The sequence below is a fragment of the Bos grunniens genome, chromosome 8 (assembly GCF_055505025.1).
Source record: "Bos grunniens cultivar Pamir isolate PY7600 chromosome 8, Bosgru_T2T1.0, whole genome shotgun sequence".
In the NCBI taxonomy this organism is placed as follows: domain Eukaryota; kingdom Metazoa; phylum Chordata; class Mammalia; order Artiodactyla; family Bovidae; genus Bos; species Bos grunniens.
In genome coordinates, this window is record NC_141172.1 from 8,612,087 (window position 1) to 8,637,336 (window position 25,250).

Here is a 25,250-nt window from a genome sequence, read left to right on the forward strand (position 1 = left end):
CATGGAGTCCCAACCACTGGATGGCCTGGGAATTCCCCTTAAGTTGTTCTTTTCAGTATCCTCCACGTTGTCCAATCAAATGGTCCTCCTTAGTCATCATCTTGTTTGACCTTTAAGCATCATTTGACTGGCTTTAAGGACTCCTTCCTTTATACAGCATTTCTTTCCTGCTTCTTCAACACATTCCCTGGATATTCCTGTATCACTGGCCTCTCCTTCTTAGTCTCCTTTCCTGACCTTTTGTCTTGTACACAACTTCTCTCTATCCAGTCTTCCCAAGGTGATCTCCTATAACCTGATGGCTTTATATCCTACCTACATCTCGATGATTCTCACATTCGGTCTCAGGCCAAGATCTTGAACTGAGCTCTAGGCTTATATCCAGCTGCTTACTTGGCATCTTCACTTGGGTAACGGTCACTTTAAACCTGTCCAAAACAGAACTCTTGGTTTTCCCCTCCAGCGTCCATTCTTCCTCCAGTTTTCTCCACCACAGCAAATGGCCCTGACTCCACCTTGCCGCTCTAACCAAAGAACTAGGAGTCATCTTTCATTCACCCCCTTCCTGTCACTATCACATCCAGTATGTCAATCTTACTGATTCTACTTTTATCTTGAAGTATTTATTTATAAAATTTTATTTATTCTTAACACCAAAAGCATTTTTTATTGGGATATAGACAATTAACAATGTTGTTATAGTTTCAAGTGAACAATGAAGGGACTCAGTCATACATACACATGTATCCATCCTCCCCCCAACCCCCTCCCATCCAGACCAGTACATAACATTGAGCAGAGTTCCATGCTGTATACAGCAGGTCCCTGTTGGTTATCCATTTAAAATATAGCAATGTGTGCATGACATTCCCAAAGTCCTTAACTATCCCTTCCTTCTGGCAACCAAGAGTTCATTTTCTAAGTGTGTGGTACTGACTCTACTTTTAAGACATCCTGAATTTTCCCTTTCCTGTCCATCTCTACAACTGCCACCTGAGTCCTAGTCATTATTATCTCTAACCTGTACTAATGCAATTGCTTTTTTATTGGTTTCCCTGTGTGCATTCTTGATTTTCATAATCCATTTTCATAGAGCCAGAATTTTTTAAAAAGGAAAATTAGTCATGTTAACCCCTTAATTAAAATGCTTCAATGGCACACCTTTGCACTTTGAATAAAATCTGTATTGTTTAATCAAGATCCTTAAGCCTTTCCCTACAGGACACTTAGTTGTATCTCATAACACTTATTACTATCTGAAACTAATCTGTTATTGTCTTTACTTATTGTCTGCTTCCTCTCTTTAGACTCAAAATTTCAATTATAGAACTACAACAGGACAACTGTCTATTTGTTCCCTACCATAACCTCAGCAATTATTAGGTGATTAATAAATTTCTATCGATTGGATCTTTCTTATTCTAATAGTTCTCTGAACACCCAGTCTTCATGGCAGAAGTAACTACTTCCACATTTGTGCTCAAATAACACTTTGAACACACCACCATTATAGTAGTCAGATGTCTACAAGCTTATCTCCTTACTAGAGTGTGAATTTTGCAGGAGTATAAATCATGACATTTTCTTCTTTGAATTTCTAGGGTCTTATTCACTACCTGATAAGGAGTAGGTAAACAAATGTATGATTGCTGAATAAATGAATGAATGCTAATGAACAGTCACGGAGACTTGAAAAATCATTTTCTAAAATTACTTTCATCAACAGACAAGAAAAACAATATGAACATAACCTTTGGTTCTGGAAAAACAACTAAAACTGTGACAACAAAAACAAGCCTCTAATTAAATATGTCATGCTTCTGCAAAAGTATTCCTAACAATGATTAGGACAGGAGAGAGGAACAAAAGGACTTTCAGGTTAAATGACTTTGTTCTCCTCTGTATTTGCTCATCAATTTTAGTGCTGCTGCAATGGCTCTAGAAACAAGCCAATTTCTGACAGTCATATGGCCCACACAATTTTTGGAATTTTCAGAAATGCTTATCATCACATTGGAAATGAAAGAGACTTCTCTCCTTGTCTTTGTGCTAAGGGTTCATTTGGCATCTATTAAACTGATGACTGAGGTAATACCTGTGCCCTTGGGATTATTACCAATAGTGCCCGTAAACTGGCTCCACCAAAGCCCAATCTGTTGCCAGAGAGCAATGTCCTTTCTGCCCTTGTAGCGAGCAGGACATGTGGGCAATCAGAAGCTTGTACATAGATATTAGTGCATGGATCTTAGTCATCATACTCAGCAAACACTTTCCTAAAAAATCTGGTGCCAAACAATTCTTAAAATAAAAATGTACATGCTTCATTGATTCACTTAAGTATTTAGATGCTTCTATTGTATTTACTATTGTTCAGCAGCTCATCTAATGTTACTTGAAGTTGATGAAAACCTTCCCTTGGCTCCTTAAGGCGGCCTTAATTTTGAGCTAACAGGTAGTGAAAAGGGCTCAACATAATTTTTCAGCAGCAAAATAGAAGACAGTCACTAATCAGTACCTTAGCAAAAATTTTTTATTATTTTCAAAATACTTTTGAGTGCCTGCTTAGTTTTGATTTTTTTTCTAATAAATGGATTTGTATATAACCCTCATTTGTGAATTCATGTGCTGCACTGGAGTACTCAGAGACCAGGCGGTAAAGCTAAGTTCCTTACCTTTTTAAGTCTTGGCATGCTGGAAAATCTCAACCTTCTCTCAAGGCTCCTCTCATATTCTGCTCCTTATCTCCTTCCAACAAATGGGGTGGGTATGCTAGTGGGAGTGTGAGGTTGATAAAAACATACACTTGATTAGCAGAGAAAAATAAAGAGCATTGTTTTAAAAAGGAGGAAAGTACGATGGAGGAGAAGATAAAGAAGTGGGAATAAAAAGAAAACTGGGATGGAGGAGAAGATAAAGAAGTGGGAATAAAAAGAAAACTGGACAATAACGGTGAAAAAAACTGAAGGATAATATTGGAAGAAGGGCACCAGAGACTGATTGCTCTTATTAATCTCAGTACCTCCAACTTCTCCAAGCCACCTCAACAGTCTGTTTCATGGCAACAGGCCAGTTCTGTGCAGTGTTTCTGGTCTTTAATGGATTCCTTGGCCCATTTTCCACTCCTCGCTTGTTCATTGCCCACGCTTTGCAGATGTGCAAGTGTGAGGCTGAATATTTTAGTTTTCTACTGCTACTCTAATAAATTACCCTAAATTTATGGGCTTAAGCAACACTTAAGCAACTTATCACCTTCTGTAAGTTAGAAGTCTGACGTGGGTCTCATGGGGCTGAAATGAAGATGCCAGCAGCTCCTTTATGAAGACTTTAGGAGAGTGTTAATTTCCTTGCTCACTTTGCTCATTTTGGTTGTCGGCTGACTTCAAAATGGAATGGAAGGCCTTAGAGTAGTAAGCTTCCTTTTACTGAAATCATTCAAGCAGAGGCTTATAAAAGCTGGTTTTGGAGGATGTTGGTACTGGGTTGGAAGTTGAACCTTATGATTTCTAAGGTTCCTTCCAACTAAAGAATGCGTGATCTCGGCAAAAAACACTCTAGTACCAGTTTAAGTCTTAATCGGCTGTCCTGTGTATGGAAAAAAAAAAATTTGCTTACCTGGGTAGGACTTCCTATTGGGGAAATTGATATAGGTACTTTAATGCATTCACCTTTTTCTCCTGTTATGTACCTGGTAGTGGTATGCATGGGGATATAATAATGAATAGAGATAGGATAGCATTCAGAACGATGTATCTATATTCCAGAGATATGATACAGAATGATGTATCTATACTCCAGATTACTGTGGAGTCTATGCTATTGTGAATGAAAAAATTAGTAATTAGAAAAACATAAAGTATGAAACCTAATTTAAAAATAGCAGTATAGATGATGTAGAAAATTACACTCAATCAGGTACTGATGACAAAATAGAGAACAAATCATTTAATTTTTATTACAAATTTCCAATTTATAACCAAAATATACAACCACTACATTTAAAATCAGTTTGTACACTCACAGTTAAAGTGCTAAGTAAAAAACATTTACAAAAACTTGACATCAGTCTACTGTAAACAAAATAAATCTACAAGAGCAGAGTGCAAAGCACATCAGCTAATGTGAAAGTACAGTTCATGCTCTAATCAAGCACACTTGCCCTCTACATAGCTCAACAACGGTAAATTCTCCACTCGTTTGGAAATTAATGATCGATTTTAAATACATAAAAAAGAAACATGAAGAACCAATGCCACAAAATACAAATCTTCATCAGCACAGTTTCCAACCAGATGCTTATATGATAAAGCAAGATTAAAACTTTAGATCAATTTTAGGGTCACCTCCATCAACTTAATTCAGATTAGGGTCTGAAAACTAAACTGCCAAGTGCCAGCAGTCCAAAAACAATAGCTTTTAAAAATAATGGATAAGGAATATCTCTTCTACCTTTATATTTCTTGAGAAAAGGAGAAGGTGGTGGTCATTTCTCATAACAGTAAAATGAGTAAAGACTTTAAAAAAAAACAAACTAAGAATGGAGAACACTCACCTGTAAATTTAGTATGAGGGAACAGAGCTGGAAGACAGGCTCAGCTGAAGGTAGGGTAGACTGAGCCTGAAATACAGACAGCCTTTGAACACTGTGGGTGAAGGAGATCTAAGATGTTCTGGACACAGTTTTTGAACTGAAAAGCATGAGATCAGCAAGGCCCCTACTTCTTACAACCCTTAAGAAGAAATGACTGGCTCCCTTCCTCAAGGTCACTGAAAACACACAGCACTTTCAGTCATCACACAGGCTCTTCGAAAGAGGAACAGATTCCCAACTTAAGTTACCTAAATGAAATCTCTTGTCTCAAAATAGTTTCACCAACACTGATTGAACTATTTCCACTTTTGTTTAAAAGCTAAATATTTATTCTAATTGATAGTCATCTGTGCTAATAACAATGATTTGTTTTTTTAAAACAGGAGAAAGGGCTATAGTCACGAACACTTTATTCCAAACCAAGACCCCTAGGTTAATTTTGGAGAGCATTAGGTCAGCTCTTTTTGGCTATCTGCTACCCTTATTATTTATAATATTATATACACGAGGAGATGTAGTCTGACTTTGGAACAACCCAATCCACAACCTTTCAAAACACAGTTCTATTTAAAATTGGGGATTTCCTAAGTAGGAGCTTATCATTTTTATATCCTTTTTTATACTCATACATTTTAATTCTTATAACTTGAAACACAGGTATAAAGAAAATCTTTAAAACGGCATGTTTAGGCAAATCTATTGGCTACATAACATAATATTATTATTTTAGAATGCATACTAAGAAGACAAAATTCTATAGCTGGCAAAATTGAGTCCATATTAGATATTGGCAGGGGGTAGTTATTTTGCCTTCAAATGATATTTACAGACTAATCCTTTGATAAATGACAATATCTCAGTGAATGAAAGCTGAAAAACTATACACAGATTTAATGAAAAAACTTACGTAACTTAAGCATTCCCCAAAGATATTTGCTTCAATTACTGAAGTCATTTTGCTTAAATACCTTTGAAAACTGGGCAATTTAACAGCAAAACAAAGCAGAATTTTCTTGATAGGCCTCTGGTTATCTGCAGTTTGAATCTTTATAAAGCCTCTGGTAGGTTGGTTAAAAGAGTTGAATTGGGAAGTTGAAATAGCTCTTCGAAAAGATCTTTTGTTTGGTTGTTTCTTGAATATGTATTATGAAACTGCTAACATTTGAGCAACAAAACCAGCAACTTCACATAGCTCAGAATAATATTACCCAGCTATGGCCACATAATATGAATCTCCTTGGGCTGATTCTCAAAAACAAAAAAACCATCTACTCAAGAGCTTTCTACTGAGATGACCATGATAACCTAACATATATAATAATGTACAACACTAAGAAAATAAAAAACAAAACAAAAAAAGGGGCTCAAAAAAAACCCAAAACCCACTCACATTAAATAAATGTGAGCTTCAGGTATCGTATATTACAGACAGTGAAGTAACTATTAACTATGATACTGTGGGATTCCCTGGTGGCTCAGACAGTAAAGCGTCTGCACGCAATTCAGGAGACCCGGGTTCGATCCCTGGGTTGGGAAGATCCCCTGGAGAAGGAAATGGCAACCCACTCCAGTACTCTTGCCTAGAAAATTCCATGGATGGAGGAGCCTGGTCGGCTACCATCCATGGGGTCACAAAGAGTTGGACACGACTGAGCGACTTCACTTTTCACTTCACTATTATAAACTGTAGACATATATACTTATATAAATAATCCCAATTCACTATCAGATTAAAACACAGCAAAGTTGGCATTTTCTTAAAAAGTTTAAATGAGAAGAAACAGCTTCCATAGCTCTTTCAAATAAAAATAAGACAATTTAACAGCTTTTAAGTGTCAAATGAATTTTTCTTTCTGGTAATGGGAGAAAGCGATTATGGATGGTGTAGCTCTCTTTATCATGCCAAAGTAAATGTTTAAACTGCAGTCACTCCTTCACATATGTAATATGTTTAAACTTCAATGAAAAAATAAAACTTAAAAACAGAGTCTGGCATTTGAAAATAAAAACAGAAAAGTTGTTTGAAGTTGGTATTAAAGATTTGTGGAAAAAAAAGATTTGTGAAATGGGATCATTCTAGAGGCATTAACTTTTTTAAAAAGATGAATGATAAAGAATTCAGATTTATTATGATAATTCACAGCTAAGGTAGAAATAGCACCTGATAACAAGAGAACTTCCAAACTAATGTTTTCAAATCAGAGAGTCCTTTTCATGATTAAAAAAATTAATTTTAAGTTCACATGTAAAGAAACTGCAACAATTTCAAATACATGTTCACCTCAGCTCAATGTAAAGAACTACTGTGTTGATCTTGTCTCAGAAACACAGAATTATTCCATATTAAACCTTTCTGCCAACAAGAATAGTTCAAAGAAAAATTATCTGAGGCAGGGCTAAAGGAGAGACGGAAGATATTTATAAACTTAATTTTCAAAACTGAGGAGGGGTCAGTTAGAAAAACAGAAAAATGGTGGATGGATAAATATAAATTAAACCACCCTAGGATTATCTGTTTTACCTTATAGAATATCCTATTATCAAAACCCAGAAAGTACTCAATGAAATGTTTAGACCTCAGACTCAAGGTTTAACAAACATAACAGCAAAACACACAGAGTCAGAGAACTGAAAAGAAAGTCGTGGTGGTAGTTCTTAACAGGTGGTTAATGTAACACTGTAATATAGCAATGTGTGAGTGAGAGAGGCTGGGCATCTAACTGAACTTTTGGATGTCAGGAGAGCTGCCTGAACCAGTGAACTGACCAAAGACAAGGAATCAAGTACAGCCAAACAAATTACATCAGAAACCAGTGCACCTTCCTGTATCAATTTCCATTTTTCTTTTCTACCCACCAGACACCAAACCCAGTACCTAGATTGTAAATTTACAGACCAAGGATTCAAGAGATTGATAGGAGTTAAGGAAGACAATTAGAACAAAGACAATGATCTTTAAGTGTAACAGGAACCTCTATGGCCTGGTTCTCAGACAATGTAATTATCAATAAATCTACAAGAGAACTCTGTCGAGAGACGAAGTAATAGAATCTCTACATTTTATTACAGAAGGAGGCTTTACAGAAACATCTTCTGCAGAGCTGAAAAAAATAAAACAAAGAAACCACATTTATCTCTAAGGATATTTTAAAGCAGGATATTCACTTGCTCGTGGCAATCTGGCAACTGTAGTTACGCAAAGAATCTAAGGTTTCAGCTTACGGGTAATTAGTGAACAGACAAATTTCAATCCAATCCTCAATTATTTTTATATTTTATAAATATTTTCATGTCAGCAAACCTAATAGCTTTTTAATTAGTTATATGGGCCATATAACTGTTATATGCTTTGTTTACTAATTTTATCTTAATACATTTTGTTTAAAAGTTTAGCCTAAGTAGCTATGCTCATATTTAAGAGAACAAAGACCACAAAAATTTTAGATGTTATTTTTTTCTGTACATCAGTTTTAAGGTGCTTATATTGGTTCCTTAGGAGATTTTTCCTTTGGGAGGAAAAAAGGTCATGTCGATTATTTATAACCTTTTTTTTACTTTTACAATCTGTAATATAATTTTTTCCTCCTTTAAAATTACCTAAAATCAAGACTGAAAAACAAAATCAGCAACATAGCTGAATCCTATCAATTTAAGTGCAACTTGCATTAACATTGCAGGCTGATCTAGTATATAGAGTTCATGGGAGGAATAACGAGAATAAGATAATGATTATAAAATAGTCAAGGGATAACCAAACCAGAGACAGGTGGAATCTGAGACACGACCTGGTCTAATCCCCTTTTTCTTTCATTTACAGATGGTTAAACTGAGGTCCCAAGAGATAAAATTGCAAAGTTCCACAGCTCATTGAAAACAGATGCAACACTACAAATCAGACCTCTGACACAAAGTTCTGTCAGATTTAAAAACTAACATAATGTATTTTTACTAAGCATTCAAAAAATCTGCCAATTTAGAAAAAAAAAACTATTAAGCTCCAAAGTTCTTTCTTTTATGTCAATAGCATGTCAACACAATTAAAGTAATATTTGCAAGTCAGCAATACAAACAAGCTGACTTATGTAACAAAAATCCCAGGGCTATAATAAAAATATAGCTCACCGTACTGCAGGAAATATGATAAAAAGCTTGAAAAAAATCACTCTAATAAAAATTAATGTTATTAATGAACAATAATTATGAAAATAACAAAACACTGAATTTTCAAGATCTGAATTACTCTAAGGTAAATACTTGCTTCTCTTGATCAGGAAAAACTGCTGACAGTGACCAATGAAATGATCAAAAAGAATTATAAACAATGCTATCACACCAGTGAAAATGTCCATGAAAGGACATAACAGATTTCCTGAGAATAGTGATTATTAAAAACAAAAAAAATTCCAAAGGAAACCATTCTTAATACATTTAAATAGAGTGAACTACTCTCTTTTATAGGAGGTAATGTACTGGCATGGGATTTGACTAAAATGTAAGTGAAAATTTACTTTTTTTTAACTTTATGGCAACAAAAATGTTACTTTCTAATTAGAGATCACAGAATAAGAAATATGCTTATTAACTTACTGTATTAAATCTTTATAAATCAACCAAATAGGAATGTCTACAAAAATGGCTGGTTCTGGATAAACCTTAATATTCTCTTTCCCAGAAGACTTCAGATCTTGAGAGAAATTATTATAATCCTATCAATTTGGCTATTAAGGAAGTATAGAATTTAAATTAGGAAAAAATCCAGGAGAGTAATTACAATAAGATGGAGGTAAAGGTTGCTTAGTTTTCCCATTCCTTTCTCAAAAATCATATCATTGGAGCAAAACAGAATTGAAGTGAATTAAAATATGAAGAGATGTCAACATAATTTTTTCATAAAAAACATAAAAATGACACAAGAATAATGTATAAAATCATACAGCTACTAAGAAACATAGCTGAATTAAACATAAACACCTTTCTTTACTCAGTTGTAAAAAGGCATAAAAGTAGTTTAAAAGAATCGTGAGTTCCTTTGTACCTCTAGGTTCTATAAAAATGCCCTTTTGTGTGTTTATGTGTGGAAAAGAATGGAGAAACCCTTACTTTATGCAGGTTAAAAAATTACATATACAAATATAATAGTATCACTTAAAATTTAAAGTTTTGCCATGATGAAAACCAATAAGTTACAGTAATCACTAATAAAAAAGAAGTGTTCCTAATTGGAAGTAATTAGGCATATGAAAGACCTCAAAGGAAAAAAAGTAACAGGGCCTACTTCTCTTTATATTTTTCTTGCAAAACTAATGCAGTTATATCATTCCATATCAAAGCAGACATATAATGGATATCCCCAAATTTCTGTTGAAAGTGACCTATAAATTCAACCATATAAATTTTCAGAGCATATTCTGGTATAACATTTAATAAAGGGCCAAATACAATCTAAGGGCACAGTCGTTCTTGAAAAAGAATCTCATTTTTAAAGGGTCAATTGGATTGCTGATTTGAAGACTGTGTCAAATGAATACTGGCCTAACTGCCTGTTCTGTTTTTACTGCTCAATACCATTATGCTTGCTTTCTGTAACCCCCAAATTCTAACAAAAACAAATACTATCAGTGTTTTTTTTTTTTTTCTATCAGTGTTTTTTAAAGAGCACTATAATTCTTGTTAGCTCATTTGATCCTCACAATGTCCTGTAGAGCAGGTCTCAAAGCCCCAAATTACCTTATCCTCATTTTACATCAAAGAAATTGAGACAAAGAGAAATTAAACGACCTGTTCAGTTTACATCATTATTATGGGTCTTTTGAATTCCAAGCCCAGGGCAATTTTCATTACACTAGACTATGCTAGTCATCCAAGTATGATAATATATAAACATACCTTTGGCATGTCAAAAGGAATATAAATATCATCATAGTGAAAATTTGGTATGTTAACATTTTCTAAGCTCCAGCCAATGATCCACTATTTTATCAAAAAATTTTAAGTAGTTCCTTTTATTTCATGGGGATATAGTCCACACCAATAAAGTTACAACTTCAGTTATTTCCAGCTATTATCACAAAGAAACTAATGAGGTAGGTTAAAATGTAGTTAATTTTCCTCATTTGAAGAGATTCTTAGAATTTTCTTAAATCTGCTCCAAGAAACAGTTTTAGAAAAAGAAAATCATTATTAATAAAGGTTTACTTGAATATTCATTCACCCAACTAGTATACAAAGATCTAATTTCACATTAAACCAACAAGAACCTACTTACTTCTAAAAACTGCTGTTCATCTTCTAAAATTAATATAAAGTGTTAGCGTAAGTTTGTATATATATTTAATTAAAATAGTAATATGCACTGTTACTCTAGGAGAAATAAACTTTATTTGGTGCAATTCATTGATTATTATATAGCCATGTCGCTCAGTCGTGTCCGACTCTTTGCGACCCCATGGACTGTAGCCTACCAGGCTTCTCTGTCCATGGGATTTTCCAGGCAATAGTACTGGAGTGGATTGCCATTTCCTTCTCCAGGGATCTTCCCAACCCAGGGATCTTCCCAACCCAGGGATCGAACCCGGGTCTCCCGCATTGTAGACAGACGCTTTACCATCTGAGCCACCAGGGAAATCCCTCATTGATTATTACTTGCCACATATTATTCCGGTAAAGCAGAGACTCATTTCACTTAGCTCAAATTTAGACTCTTCAAATTTCTTTGAACTGAGACTATCATGACTAAAGTGAGTTGCATAACATTCATTTATTTAAATATTTTAATTGAAAACCTACCATGCCCTCTTCTAGTTGCTGAGTTATTAACTGTTCTTTGAAACTAATTATTGTTTTGAGCTTAATATTGTTTTGAATTGTTTGCTTTAATCACTGAAAAAATTCAATACAATATTGCTGAAATCAGAGTACTTTTTGAAAACTTTTTGGTTATATGTTAACATTTTAGAGAGAACTATTATTTTATCAGTTGTCAACTGAAAAAATAAAATACTAAACATTATCATCTGCCAATCACAACACAAATTAAACATATGGTAAGAAAGCTGTCCGGACTTGTTCAAGTTGGTTTAAGCTAGTTGAGACTTGAAACTGTTATTTTGCTGTAGTTCTTCGAATGTCTCTTTAATGAAAAAAGTCTTAATTCGGAGCACTAGTTTGATAAATAACACAACCCAAACTAAATACTGTTATTTAAAATGACAGATTAACAATATTAAGTAAATTCTGTGAAGCAGTGAAAGTAACTGAAAGGCCAATAAAGCATTTACACATATATCAACAGTTTAATAGAGAAGATACAAATGAATATTTAAAAATCAGGAAGCACAGGGTTAAGCTTTTCATATTGATATTCACTTAACTGTCTATACTTGGCCCACAAAGAAACCAATTAACATTTTGGCAATTGATGATATAATGCAGATGGCAATGAACAACAGCATCTTTGAGCTCAAACTGGTACCTTCTATGTTAACTTATTTTTGTGTCTGAATGTTTGTTTTGGTCTTTCATGCTGTTCTCAGGAGAAATTCTCAGACAAAAGCCTCATGAACTACTGATTTATTTATAAATGAGTTGTTACCAATTTGATCTTCAGAGTAAAGGTCTACTGTCAGATGTGAGGGAATTCAGACTCTACTTGTCCTGAGTATTAACTCCAGTTTCAAGACAATGAGGATGGAGGAAAAAGTAAAGCATTTGAGCCAAATGTTCACATATCTCATGAAGAATTAGTAATAAATATTAAGAAATATGTACTTTGAAAGAAAAAAACATGACAGGCAAACAAATTATTATCAGAAAACTGACTTCTGTGCCTGATGAAAGCTTTTCCAACACCAAATTTCTTGGTACATTTTGTTTTAAAAAAGGAGAGGAAAAAGTCCACATGAATTCAAACACATATCAAAGACTGTACTATGGTAGCCCTCAAACAAATATCTTAAGTCCTCAGTAATCTTAATCCCTTCTAGTTCATAACACTAAAGTTTTCAGAGCTTTCAGCTTTCATATGATTTTTCATCTGATACCTATTGACAACTTTGTGAGGTAGGTATTTATTTTCTATCTTCATTCAAAAACAAGGGAACTGAGGCTCAGAGAAATTAACTTGTAAAAGGTCAAAAACTAGCACATGGCAAAGCCAGATCTCTCTGGAGTCTAGAATATTTTTTAAAGTCTGATTCTTGGATATCTGTATAAGAATCACCTATGATATTAATATTTTTACAACGACAGATTTTTAAAGTCCTACCATCACCTTTGACTTACTGAGTACTAATTTTTAGGAGTGGGGTCCAGAATTTCAGTTGTAATCAATCAGGTAATAGATATAAAAGCCTAACATTGAGTGCAGCTAGGTTTTCACATGATATAATATGATGCCATCACATTATCAGCAGGAGCAAGTTAGTTTCAAACAGCCTGCAGTCAGGCCTGCAGCAGATTAGAATCACTGGGGAAGCTTTTTATAAAACTACCAGTCCTCATCTCAATGAGAGGAAGGTGTTGGGCATTGCCCGAGTGATTCTTATCTGTAGTCAGGGTTGAGGATGGCTTGTTTAAATATGCTTGTCTATATAACACATCCAGCACTTTCCAGAATTTTTCTTTCCCTTCCGATCATTATCATGCCTAATAAAGTTTAAAATTTTTACTATAAGTTATTTAAATATTACAAGACAAAATGTCAAAAATTTTCAGTTGATATTTTTAAAGTTAAAAGATACTTCACAGCAGGACTAATCATGCTTCATTAAGCTACAATGAATTTCAAATATCCCAAATTAATCACCACTGTGCACTCGGGTTATACATATATTTCAGCTGTAAACAAGAATGACCCAGAACCTGAAGATAAAGGTGTGGGGCAAAAGCTGCGGCTTATTGGCTACTGGGCAATGCGAGGGGCCTGGATACCAACATCTGGCGGCTTTGGCAAGATTACATTTCACTGCAAAAAACACAATAACAGATACAGAGGAAACACTTTGCTGTTTTGTAACTATGGTTACTACAAAAAGGCTTACAGTGTGTGATGCTTATCTTATTACATGCTCCCATAGAACATATCTGAACATGAAGTTCTCTACAAATCAATACTACTACATGGGAAAAAATGGCTAAAAGTAAAAATTTTCCGTCATGCATATGGATAAGTTACCAATATAAAAATACAGCCAGTAAAAGTAATATTTACAAAAGTAATAAAAACAGCACAATTACTGAGAAAAAAATGCCCATCTCCGCTTTTACTTTGTTGCTAATCCTACTCCTGTATTTCTCTGCATAAAGACTATTTTGACAGAATTTCAAAAGAGTCTTCAGTAGACTAATCAGATTCTTCAGTTGACTTTATATTCTATTAGCTAAAATTCCCTTGCTGATTTATCAAATTCTCCTATAGTTTAAAAACACAGTTCTTTTTCACTTAGTGGAAAGAAAACTACAAAGTCCTACTATTCATCTGAGAAATAAACCTTGCATAGAAAATTTCTTTAATTCTGAAATTTTGTTTTATTAATAGAACTACCAGAATGTTACCTCACAACCAGTTGATATTATATGAAAGTTCACTATAAAGCAGTCATCATACATTTTAGGATTTTTCCAAATATAAAACAAGTGGGTTTATAAAAATGCTTACCAGACAAATAATTATTTCTTCATAACCTAGAAATAAGAATTATTTATGTGATGATATCATTCTTAGCATTTTGGATGCCTTGAGGTTCCAAGTTTGATGCAATATAAAAAGCAAAAATTTACTTTTCAATGGACACCATCTGCACCTGACTGAAAGCATCATAACTGAGTTATAGCAATCAGTCATGCAAAGGCAAAGAATAAAATCTGCTTTTTAAACAGCACAAAATTTCCACCTTAGGACGATTTAAGCACTGGTTCCATCTTCTTCAATAACCCGATTCATGCTGGTACCATGTGTGATGTGAGTCATAGGATTATTACTGAGATCTCTGATGCTGCTATGTCGTGACTGTTCATTGAGCCGATGGGAACTACTGTGCCTGGAGTGATCTGTAAGTCGTGACATGCTGCCATGAGGTAGTCTCTCCTCCATTCCTCTGTAACTGCAGGGAGTGTACCTAATGTGGGAGGTAACAGAACACACTAGAAAATATCACTAAAGTTTTTCATGAAAATAACACTGATTTACAAAATAATTTCATGATTTACATTGTTGAATTATTTAAGTGGCCAAACAAAAGGGAGAAAAATCTACTAATTAGGCTCAGAATTAAGAGCTGCCTTGCAAAAAGAGACAGAAGCTGAAGTTAAGCAGAGCCAACTGATCTAGAACTACGCTAAGTAAGGATACTTTTCTCATTCAAATAAGTTTTGGGTTGTGAGGTGGGTCCCAGGAGAGGAAGAACAAGAACAGAAGAAATATGGCGTTGTCCAAGGCAATCTAGAAGAATGGTGATAGTCATGGGTACAGCAAACTCCAATTTCACTACAACCCTGGGAGTGGAAAAGGGAGCATATGAAACTAGAGGAAATTAGTGGAACCTTAAAAAAGTGAGGGAGTTGGCAAGCAATGATGATGCCAAGTGTGGACAGCTTCCTTCCAGAGAGCCCAGTTAATAGCTCAATTAAATGTAAATGGTCTTACTTTTCATTAGGGCTTGAGGCTGTCAGGACGCTAGTTCATAAAAGCTCCATCGACTTAAACACAATAACCTCCTAACACTTTCTAACCCATGTTCCCTCAGAAGCAAATTCTCTCCTTTTCCCTTCCCCAAGATGCAGCTTTTGAGTGTGTCAACTGGGCTCCATTGCTCATCACAGGCTGTCCTCTCCATCATTCTATTTATCTTGAAAGGCAGCACGGGGACCTGTTAAAATTTTCTTTTGTTGCAATTCTGATTCACTGAGTCCCCATTAAAGCTAAGAAAACTCCCAGTCATACATACTATATGTGTGTGTGTGCTAAGTCGCTCAGTCATGTCCAGCTCTTTGTGTGACCCTATGGACTGTAGCCCTCCAGGCTGCTCTGTCCATGGGATTCTCTAAGCAAGAATACTGCAGTGTTGCCATGCCCTCCTCCAGTGGATCTTCTTGACCCAGGGACTGAACCTGTGTTTCCTGTGGCACCTGCATTGCAGGTGGATTATTAACCACTGAGCCACTGGGAAAGCCCCCGTATAACTATACACAGTTTTGTAAAAAGTATTTAATTTAGAATAACAACAATCAAAGAAAACAACCAAATATAATTAATATTAAATTTTAGTAGTATTTCTAAAAATAAAAAGGAGGTAGAAGGTTTTTCCTTTCTTAAAGTCATCAAAAGAACTAGTCATGAACAGGTGAAGACCTACTGGCTGTCAGAAAATACCAATTTATCATTCCCCTCAGTTAATGATTATAACAAATTTCATGACTCATTATGAATCATTTGTAAAATTTAAAGATTTTAAAGACTTATTCATATACTACTGAAGTGATCTAGTCTTATATAGCAGTGCTTATCAAACAATGTTTTCATTAGATCACAAAGTTTAAAAATTAAGTCCTTTTAAAATGAAAGCATGTCTTTCTTCTCCTGATTGAGTAAAGCAAAAAAGAAAATTTAAGAATGAAAAACTACCTTTAGAATATTTTTTAAATTCCTCAAGTTAATGGATAAAAGAGCATTTAATTTTTATTTATTAAAAGACTTCACATTCAGAACATAAAGGTTTTAAATTTGATTTTTAAGTTTTGATTAAATAATTACAATGTTGCAAATTAAAATAATGAAAATAGAATAAGCATGTTATTCTAGTTAATAATTATTTTACATATAATTATTTCCCTAAACTGAAAATTGTTCTATGACTTGCTAGCTAATTTGGAGAACTTTCACCTCTCGAAGACTTCATAAGTACCTAATTCATGTAAATATGGCAAATAAAAAAAGCAAAATATGATGATATCAAAGTAATTAAAAATATGAATTACATTTCCTAAAACTGAAACCTAAATCTTTAAGTTTAATTTAGTGAATAACACTCAAAGAATACCTTTTTCGTAGAAAAAATTCAGTTATGTCTATTTAAGTGAAATATATGGTTATTCACAAAATTCTAGTATATGAACCACCTGCCCATGGATAATCAAGACTCAACTACACAGTAAAATGTCACCCACTTACCAAACTAACCACTTATTCTCAAACTCCACCCAGCTACTCATCCATTTCCTTTTCTATATCCTCTCATCTAACTACCAATTATTCTTTGAAGTTGATATATATGTATGGTATATTTACCTAAGTCTATTTTATTTTACATAGCACTGAGATCAGTAATTATCCATCAAGGAATCTGGACTAGATTGAGTACTGAGAAGCAGATACGTGTGCATATGTGTAATCTCACAGCCAAGATAACATGAGATGATGAGAAAACCATGGCCAAAATATAGTGCTAACGTGTAAACTTAAAAACTGATGCAGAAAGAAATATCCATGAGATGGCATGCCCAAATTATTTCTAAAGTTGTTTGACAGATTTATTTGTTTCCTCCCTCGTAGCTCAGTGATAAAAAATCTGCCTGCCAATGCAGGAGACATGGGTTCGATCCCCGGGTTGGGAAGATTCTCTGGAGAAGGAAATGGCAACCCACTCCAGTATTCTTGCCTGGGAAATCCCATAGACAGAGGAGCCTCTCAGGCTACAGTCCATGGGGTCGCAAAGAGTTGGACATGACTTAGCAACTAAAGAACAACACAGGGCTAGATACTGTCAAGGGATATACCTATATCTGTCAGCAAGTTCACATTCTCCAGAAACTGCAAACTTAGCTGAGGAAAAAAAAACTGTACTGAAAATAGGTCACACTCAAAGAATGTTTAAAAAGCAATTAATGAGCTGCCATGGTATGGGAATTAAGCAGAACTTAAAGGATGAGAGTGATTTTAATTAAGCAGAGAGATAAGAAAGGCCATCACAGGAGGGTATACGCTATCCCCTAGTTTCCATGACACTAAACTTTCACAGAGACCTTCATGTGTTTAGAAGCGTTTTCTCTGAATCACATGCTAGGCTATTCTTTTTTTTTTTTTTTTTTTACAACGAAGAGTATTTTAATTCTTGTCCTCTCTGAATCATGTGCAGTTGCTTGGTCGAGTAGGTCAGGACCCTGTCATGAAATAGGCTATTCTTATTGTGTTGTTTTCATTACTGTGTCATGTTCTTCTCCTAGAAGGGGATGACAGAGGATGAGATGGTTGGATGGCATCACCTACTCAATGGACATGAGTTTGAGCAAGCTCTGGGAGTTGGTGATGGACAGGGAAGCCTGGCATGCTACAGTCCATGGGGTCGCAAAAAGTCGGACACGACTGAGACTAAACTGACGATGACTGGTGATCTTGTTCTTGGTATGTCCTTATTATTAAGCTTCAAGGAATTCCATCTCACAGCTTTTTAATTACCACTACCTTATATTAAAGATTATAAGCTTTCTTACCTAAACTTTAATTTCATTTAGATTACAGAAACTAAAATTCTCCTATATTTAACTCCCTTCAGAAATTCTCTGCTCAATATGAACTCATTACTTGCATTACCATTTGCTCACCCTATTTATCTCCTCTGAGATACTTTCAGAGAGGCCAATCTGATCATTTGAAGTTCTATAACATGACAGTAACACTCTAACACTCACTGTTTTAATTATATGCTAGCTTGAACTACTTTTAATTGGTTATTATGTATATGTCCTACCTTTCCTGTAAGGTTCTATTCTCCTGGAAAGCAGAAATTATACTTAAGCTTTCTTCTATGTATCTCTTAATACACAGAATGCCACATGCATAAGAGCTGTAGTATAACTGTTCATTCCTTATTGAAAAGGATGAGGTTAATAATGTCCAATATCAAATACTGCTGAAAGTCAGTTCATGGAGCCATGCTATGCTATCACGTCAGTCATGTCCAATTCTCTGTGACCCCATGACAGGCTCCTCTGTCCATGGGATTCTCCAGGCAAGAATGCGTTGCCATTTCCTCTTCCAGGGAATCTTCTCAACCCAGGGATCAAACTCATGTCTCTTACCTCTCCTGCATTGGCAGGTGGGTTCTTTACCACTAGCGCCAACTGGAGCTAGCAGTTCATGGAGGCAGGTATTCTTAAAGATTCTCTGGTTTCCTCTCTTTCTATGAGCGTTTTAAGTTAAGAGCTCTAATTTTACTCTAGAAACTTTCCAACTGGGCTTACGTACAACCTCCTCTCCTATGCTGTTGTCAAAGTGATCTTCCTAAAACACAAATCTGATTTTATCACCCCAATGCTCAAAGTCTTTTAATAGTTTCTCACTGCTCTGGGGGAAAAACCCCCGAACTCCTCAGCATGTTTCATCTCCTACAGTGGCCCTGCTACCTAAATGCCTCTTCGTCCTCCTTGCATCTGCACGTGCTGTTTCCTTGTCTGAGATTTCCCACTGCCTCCTCTGTACCCTAGTCAAACTACAGAACCACCTTGTTTGTGAACGAGACTTTCCACAGTGACTTAAAAGGCTTTCTTCTCTGGAATCCCAAAGCATGCTGTGTATGATTTTATCATACCTACTACTCCTTTGTCTTCCATCTCTGTGTTCCTAGCACCTAGAAGAATGCTTTCCACTTAGGAGTGCTGAATGAAAGGAAAAGGCAGGAAAGAGAAAGGATCTTAGATAGTGGTTTAAAAACAGGTCATTGGTTATGTTAGAAGTTGGGTAAGAAGGTGAAAAAGACCGGAAATACAAGGAATGAAGGATGGGATTGGTAGAAAGGAAATATTCAAAATATTTCAAAAATCTGGCAAGGAAAATAAAAAGAAGTGGATACAAGATAGAAAACATGTCAAAGTTAAAGAAAGGCTGCTCCTTTTCAAAACCCAAGTAGCTGACCAAGTTAGACGGCAAAAGAAAGCAAGTTGAGAAGACAAACAAGAAGGTCTAAAAAGAGAGTACGTCTAGCAATTACATCCTATGTGACAAGGACAGGGAAGACTGAAAGAAAGGCTTGAATGAGCCTGGAAGGATACAGGACAGCCACGGAGACACAGAACAGAATTTCAGGCATCATAATTTTCATTCTTTCAGTTTCCCAAGCTTAGAAATCTTAAAAAAAGTTTCTTTTGGCACATTCCTTCTCTCCAACTGCTTTCAAGCCATCACCAACTCCTATCATTTCTTCTTTTTAAATATCTTTCAGATCAGCTATTACTCTCTTGGCACTGTCACTGTTCTTTCATAAACCTCCATCAATTCTTAACTGAATTACTGCAGAGCTCCTAAGAGGTTTCTAATTCTAGTGTCTCTACCATCCAATATAACAAGAAAGCACATCCTGCCCACTCTCAGACATTCTCTGTGAAGCTCTCTCCCACCTCCTCCCCACCAGATTTAGTCACCCCCTTGTCCATGCTACCAAACAGGGGCTGCCAACTGTGGCCTGCTGGTCAAATCAGGCCCCTTCCTATTTTTGTAAACAGTTTTTCTGGAACACAGCCACTCCTATTTTGACTGCATACTGTCTATGGCTGCTTTCATGGTATTAACAGCAGAAATGAATGGTGGCAACAAAGACCACATGACCCACAAAGCCTAAAGTCATTTATATGTTATTTCATTTATAATACAATATTTATTATATTATTTTTCTCTTCATAGAAAAATTTGACAACCTCTGGACTATACCATTATATTTGCATTTTACTTTAATATTTATCATATTGATAATAAAAGTTGATAACAGGCACTTACTGAGATGGGCACTGTTCTGAGCAATTAGGTATATTACCTCATTTATTTTTTACAACATTGCTAAAGGGACAGATATTATTACTATTTCCATTTTACAGATGAGGAAACTGAGGCTTATTATTCTAGACCCCATGCTTTCAACTACAAGACAAATATTGACTACCCTATTTTTCTTGATCTTATTAAGAACAAAGATCATACCTAAATCAGTTTTGTATTCCCAGAGACTCACACAATGTCTGACATAGTAGGTATTCCATAATTGTTTGCTAAATTAATCTTACTAAAATAACCACTTTTACTCTGCCTTCTCTCTGATGAGCAATGACTCCACATTGCTCACTGCATCACGTCTAAACTCCTCTGGCATTAAGTCTGACCATAATCTGGGACAATTAAACCTAGCAAAGTTCAGAAGGTTAATCATGATCAACTTCTGTTTCAGAATTGGCTACTCTTCCTTCAGATGCCACGTGACTCTAACTCAGCACATGAAATAAACTAAGCTGCCGATAAAACTCACCTGCCATCCCGGGACCTGTGGAGGCTGCCGTGGTAGCTGCTCACTTTGCTGTGGACACTACCTGCTTTGCTCCTCTGGTCATCCACCATGGCCAGCTGCGTTGAAGAAGCATGTGTGGATGTCCCTTGAGTGGAAGTTCCTCTTGATTTCCTTATTATAGGAGTATTTGGATCCCTCAGGAGGGACTGAGCAAAATCAGGTTCCTGGAGTACCTGTCGGCTCTCGTTCACTATCCTAGATAACAAAACACCAAGTGTAAGATAACCCTACAGACCAAAAACAATACTTTGACAGACTGATGTTATTCTTCAGAAAAAAAGCTCTCCAAACAATGTCTTTAGGACATATGTAAGGTAACACTGTCGAGAGAAGAGAGACTAAAACAAAAATCTGTGTCAATCTGTCTCCTAAACTGGTATGATGGAAAGAGGTTCGTCTTAGAATAACGAAATCAGGATTTTAGTTCCAACTCTATCAATAAATATGTGATCTTGGGCAAGTCACTATCCCCTTTTCTTAATTTTCCTCATTCATAAAATGAAGGCATACAATTTCATCATTTTTAAAAAGTCCCTTTCGGCTAAAGAAATTTATCATTCTCGAGGTCACTGAAACATTGCAAAGGTACTACTATAAAGTAAAAATATTATTTTCTTGCATGGTTTATAGAAGTAGTGGAGGCCCCATCATGGCATAGACTCATTTTTTTAATTTGTAAGAGCAGTTGTTTTTAGGTTACAAGTTGATTTTACGACAGAAGCTGTTGTCTAGTGCTTGAATAAACATGAATGACTGTAACTACAACAAAATGTATGAAAAATTAATTTAAACAAACATACCATGAAGTCCCAGACATACTAAAGGCTTAGGAAAAAAATAATTAAGGGGATGAATTATGTCCAGAGCTAAAGTTTTTAACTGCTATGAAAAGGCTAAAAGCAGATAGGTGTTTACGTTGATGAACAAAATGGTAATTAAAGAGCCAATTAAACAGGTGCAAAGGTCAGTGTATCAGTTTGGGTAAATAAGTGACTATAAGAATCATAAAGTTAAAATTAGACAATATTATTTTTTTAAAAAGTTCCAACATGAAGATTAGATCATAAATTGACAAAGTGCATATATTCTAAGTTTTCAAATTAGAAAAGAATCGCTGCTGTTATTGCCATTGTTATTTTTAGTGCTGGGGTAGAAGGACTCAAAGACGACTAGTATTTGTTGAATACCTGCATAGTGCCAGGCGTTTTACATATATTCTCTGCTAATCTTTTTTAATAATGTTTTTATTATGGAGATTAACTCCTAAACAGACACTTCTATGGGGGAGATATCCATCAAGAGTGAATATTGTGATCCCCATTTTATAGATGAAGAAACTGAGGTCACAAGGGATTAAAGAACGTTTCAAAAGTCGTACAGCAAAACAACAGTTGGGGATCAAACTTAAATGTTTCAAAGTGAATCATAAAGTAATGATAAAACATAATGTTTACATATATCCTGAGAGTTTCAAAAACTAGATAGAAGAAAGAACAACTCAAACATAGTTATTACAACATTTATTCTTCTGTCATCAATGGCCCTGTGCACATGTACATACATCCAAACTTGCTCTGGACTGCTGAATTTATTTTCTAAACTTATTTTTAAAAATTCGTTCAAACTGACTTCTGGTCATTTCAAAAATTTAATCTACCTTCAAATGGTGAAGGTCTGTCTCCTCATTTTACAAATAAGAAACCAGGGGTCCAGAAAAATTAAGTGATGTGACCCAGATAACTCCAAAATAAGATTTCTAAAAATATTTCAACCAGTGTCAGAATTATTAGCATAAGCAATCTTAAATGTGGCTTCACTGAGAGAAAGAACACTAATTTGACTGGCATAATTTTAGAAGCCAGTCTTTCGACAGCACAGTATAACAGAGGGGTTAACAGCAAAGACTAGAGGCTAGAATCAGACTGCTTGGGTTTGAATCTCAGTTCTGCCACTCACTAGCTATTGAACCTTGGTTCTGTGTTCTGATCTGTAAAACGACAATCTTCCTCACAAGGTTGTCTAGAGGATTAAATGATTTAATGCTTAGAACACTGCTTGGAGTATTTAAGTGGGCTCAACTGATTGGAAACCATTATTATGGTTACTCTCTAGTCATATCTCAAAGGCTCAACCAGACAAACGCTAGAAATGACTGTAGGCTGCTCACACTCTGGAGGAGTGACTCTAGCCTAGAGCACAGTCCCAGCTGGGAGGGTCACAGTGACTTAGCTGAGTCAGGGAAGTGGGTGGTCCATGGTTCCAGAAAACCAAATGGAAGGGTTTTGGGGAGGTCTAACCAGTTTCAAAAGCATTCTGGCCCAGTCAGGATCCCCCAAATAACTGGGATGAGTCCCCAAAAGGGCAGCGTTGGTTTAGTTTAGCCCCATCTGGAGTTTCTAACACAACAGAATTGCTATGTGACAGAATGGCTTGTGTGTGGCCCAGAGGTGACCAAGAATGCTAACCCTCTCCTTAGAATTATGTTTTACTGTGATTCAAATACATTTAAAAATTTCAAAGAATACACAGATAAATATCCCAAGTAAGGCTGTTCCACAGAAATCAAGGACTTGGTCTGTTTTGTTTGCTGTTGAACCTGTGGCATCACCGAATAGTTCATGGCACATAGTAACTACTCATTAACGTCTTTTTCAAAGGATGAATTCCCAGGAAATACATTTTTGTCATTATTGAATTAACCTTTCCCCTTCTTTCCTTCTCTACCCAATGAAATTGCATTTAAAGGAGAAATGCATTGTTTGATATCACTAGCAGTAGTCTCAGATATGGTAATAAGGAATGTATATTTTAAAATTGTGATTTTTATAAATTTCAAGTCACTTCAGTCGTGTCAGACTCTGTGTGACCCCATAGATGGCAGCCCACTAGGCTCCTCTGTCCCTGGGATTCTCCAGGCAAGAATATTGGAGTGGGTTGCCATTTCCTTCTTCAATGCATGAAAGTGAAAAGTGAAAGTGAAGTTGCTCAGTTGTGCCGGACTCTTAGCGACCCCATGGACTGCAGCCTACCAGGCTCCTCCATCCGTGGGATTTTCCAGGCAAGAGTACCGGAGTGGGGTGCCATTGCCTTCTCTGAATCTGTATAACAGAAGCTGCTAATTACTGATAATTGAGAAAATACAAGATTCTGATAATGTGGTAATTTAAGATGTATTTTAAAAATACATTAACCCATACAAAACACAATAACATTTTACATATAATCTTGAGACTTTTATAGAAATTCATTTTCCCAAAATTTATTTTCCATGTAACTTAGGTTAAATAAAATCATAAGAATATGGATCCACTAACTTAAAGTTTGTGACAATCCAAATACAGTATAAATATTAACTTTATACTTAGTAAAAAGTTTGAAGTCATCTATTCCTTTGTGAATACTGCAGGGTCTTATTTTGTTCTATTAATTAAGGGGTCAAAAAATGAAAGAGTCCTCAAATATGCCCAAATCTTATATTTTACCATGATTCTCTAATATGCAATTTGGCCAACTATGAATTAAAATAACATATTTCATTTTATCTGCTAATATCATTTTATTATTTTGGCTTTAATGTGTATGACTCAGAATAAAATAACATGCTATCCTTTTAAATAATTTATGGTGTAACCTGGAAGAACAATGGACAATTGGAAATAAAGTCTAATTCTGTGTGACTTTAGCCAAGGCACTGAGCCTCTCTGTGCATCAGTTTTCATATCTTTTACACAGAGATGATAACACTAGTCATCACAGAAATGTCAAAAAGATCAAATAAGAATATACATATATAAGCATTCATTCGTTTTTAATTTTAAGAAGATTATAATTTGGAGCTTTTTTAAAAAAAAGATTGGCTTTCCCTCAAATATTCCGAATTAGTAAGGAACAGGCCTTAAGCCTGGTTCTACTTGGCTATCTTTTCTAAGTTTTTAGGTTTAAGATTTAATCATACCTGGTGGCAGATGAGGTTATCATCTTGTTGGAGTATTTCCTCCAAATCCAAATTGTTTCAACACAGTAAACACACACACACAAAATTATGTAAATGTGAAGCCTGTGAACACCATGATAATTTACTTCAACTTACTCTTTTTTCCTACGACCGTGGAAAAAACTGGCCCATTCAAAGCAAGTCTTTTTACTTCCAACCCAAAAAATGGAAGGAATACCAACTATGAGAGCCATCAGGTATTTCATCAGAAAGAGAATCAGGTCTGGACGACTCATTTGAGTAACCTACAAGAAGGGAAAGAAGAATATCATAAATATATAAATAGAAATTTCTCTTAAAGACCACTGTAAAATCTTTTAAATAAATAGTAAAATTATACAAG

At 35.3% G+C, this 25,250-nt stretch overlaps 1 protein-coding gene and 1 long non-coding RNA gene across 5 annotated transcripts in view; one reads left to right on the forward strand and one right to left on the reverse strand.

The window, feature by feature from the left end:
• Positions 1 to 3,927: 3,927 nt before the first annotated feature.
• The window catches only part of FZD3 (frizzled class receptor 3), a 97,960-nt gene continuing 76,637 nt past the window's right edge, over positions 3,928 to 25,250 (reverse strand). For 3 of the 4 annotated variants that reach the window (XM_086414819.1, XM_086414820.1, XM_086414822.1), the window contains 3 exons: positions 25,004 to 25,152; positions 20,875 to 21,108; positions 3,928 to 14,703 (listed from right to left, as the gene is read on the reverse strand). In XM_086414819.1, coding sequence (XP_086270945.1) covers positions 14,490 to 14,703; positions 20,875 to 21,108; positions 25,004 to 25,152 — 597 coding nt within the window. In that variant the 3' untranslated portion in view covers positions 3,928 to 14,489. Of the gene's footprint in view, positions 14,729 to 20,874; positions 21,109 to 25,003; positions 25,153 to 25,250 lie in introns of all 4 variants that reach the window. The other variant, XM_086414821.1, reaches the window with a different exon arrangement.
• LOC147366637 (uncharacterized) lies at positions 17,244 to 21,373 on the forward strand. Its single transcript, XR_015169437.1, has 2 exons — positions 17,244 to 17,984; positions 20,797 to 21,373. It is a non-coding gene; the product is annotated as an uncharacterized LOC147366637 (long non-coding RNA).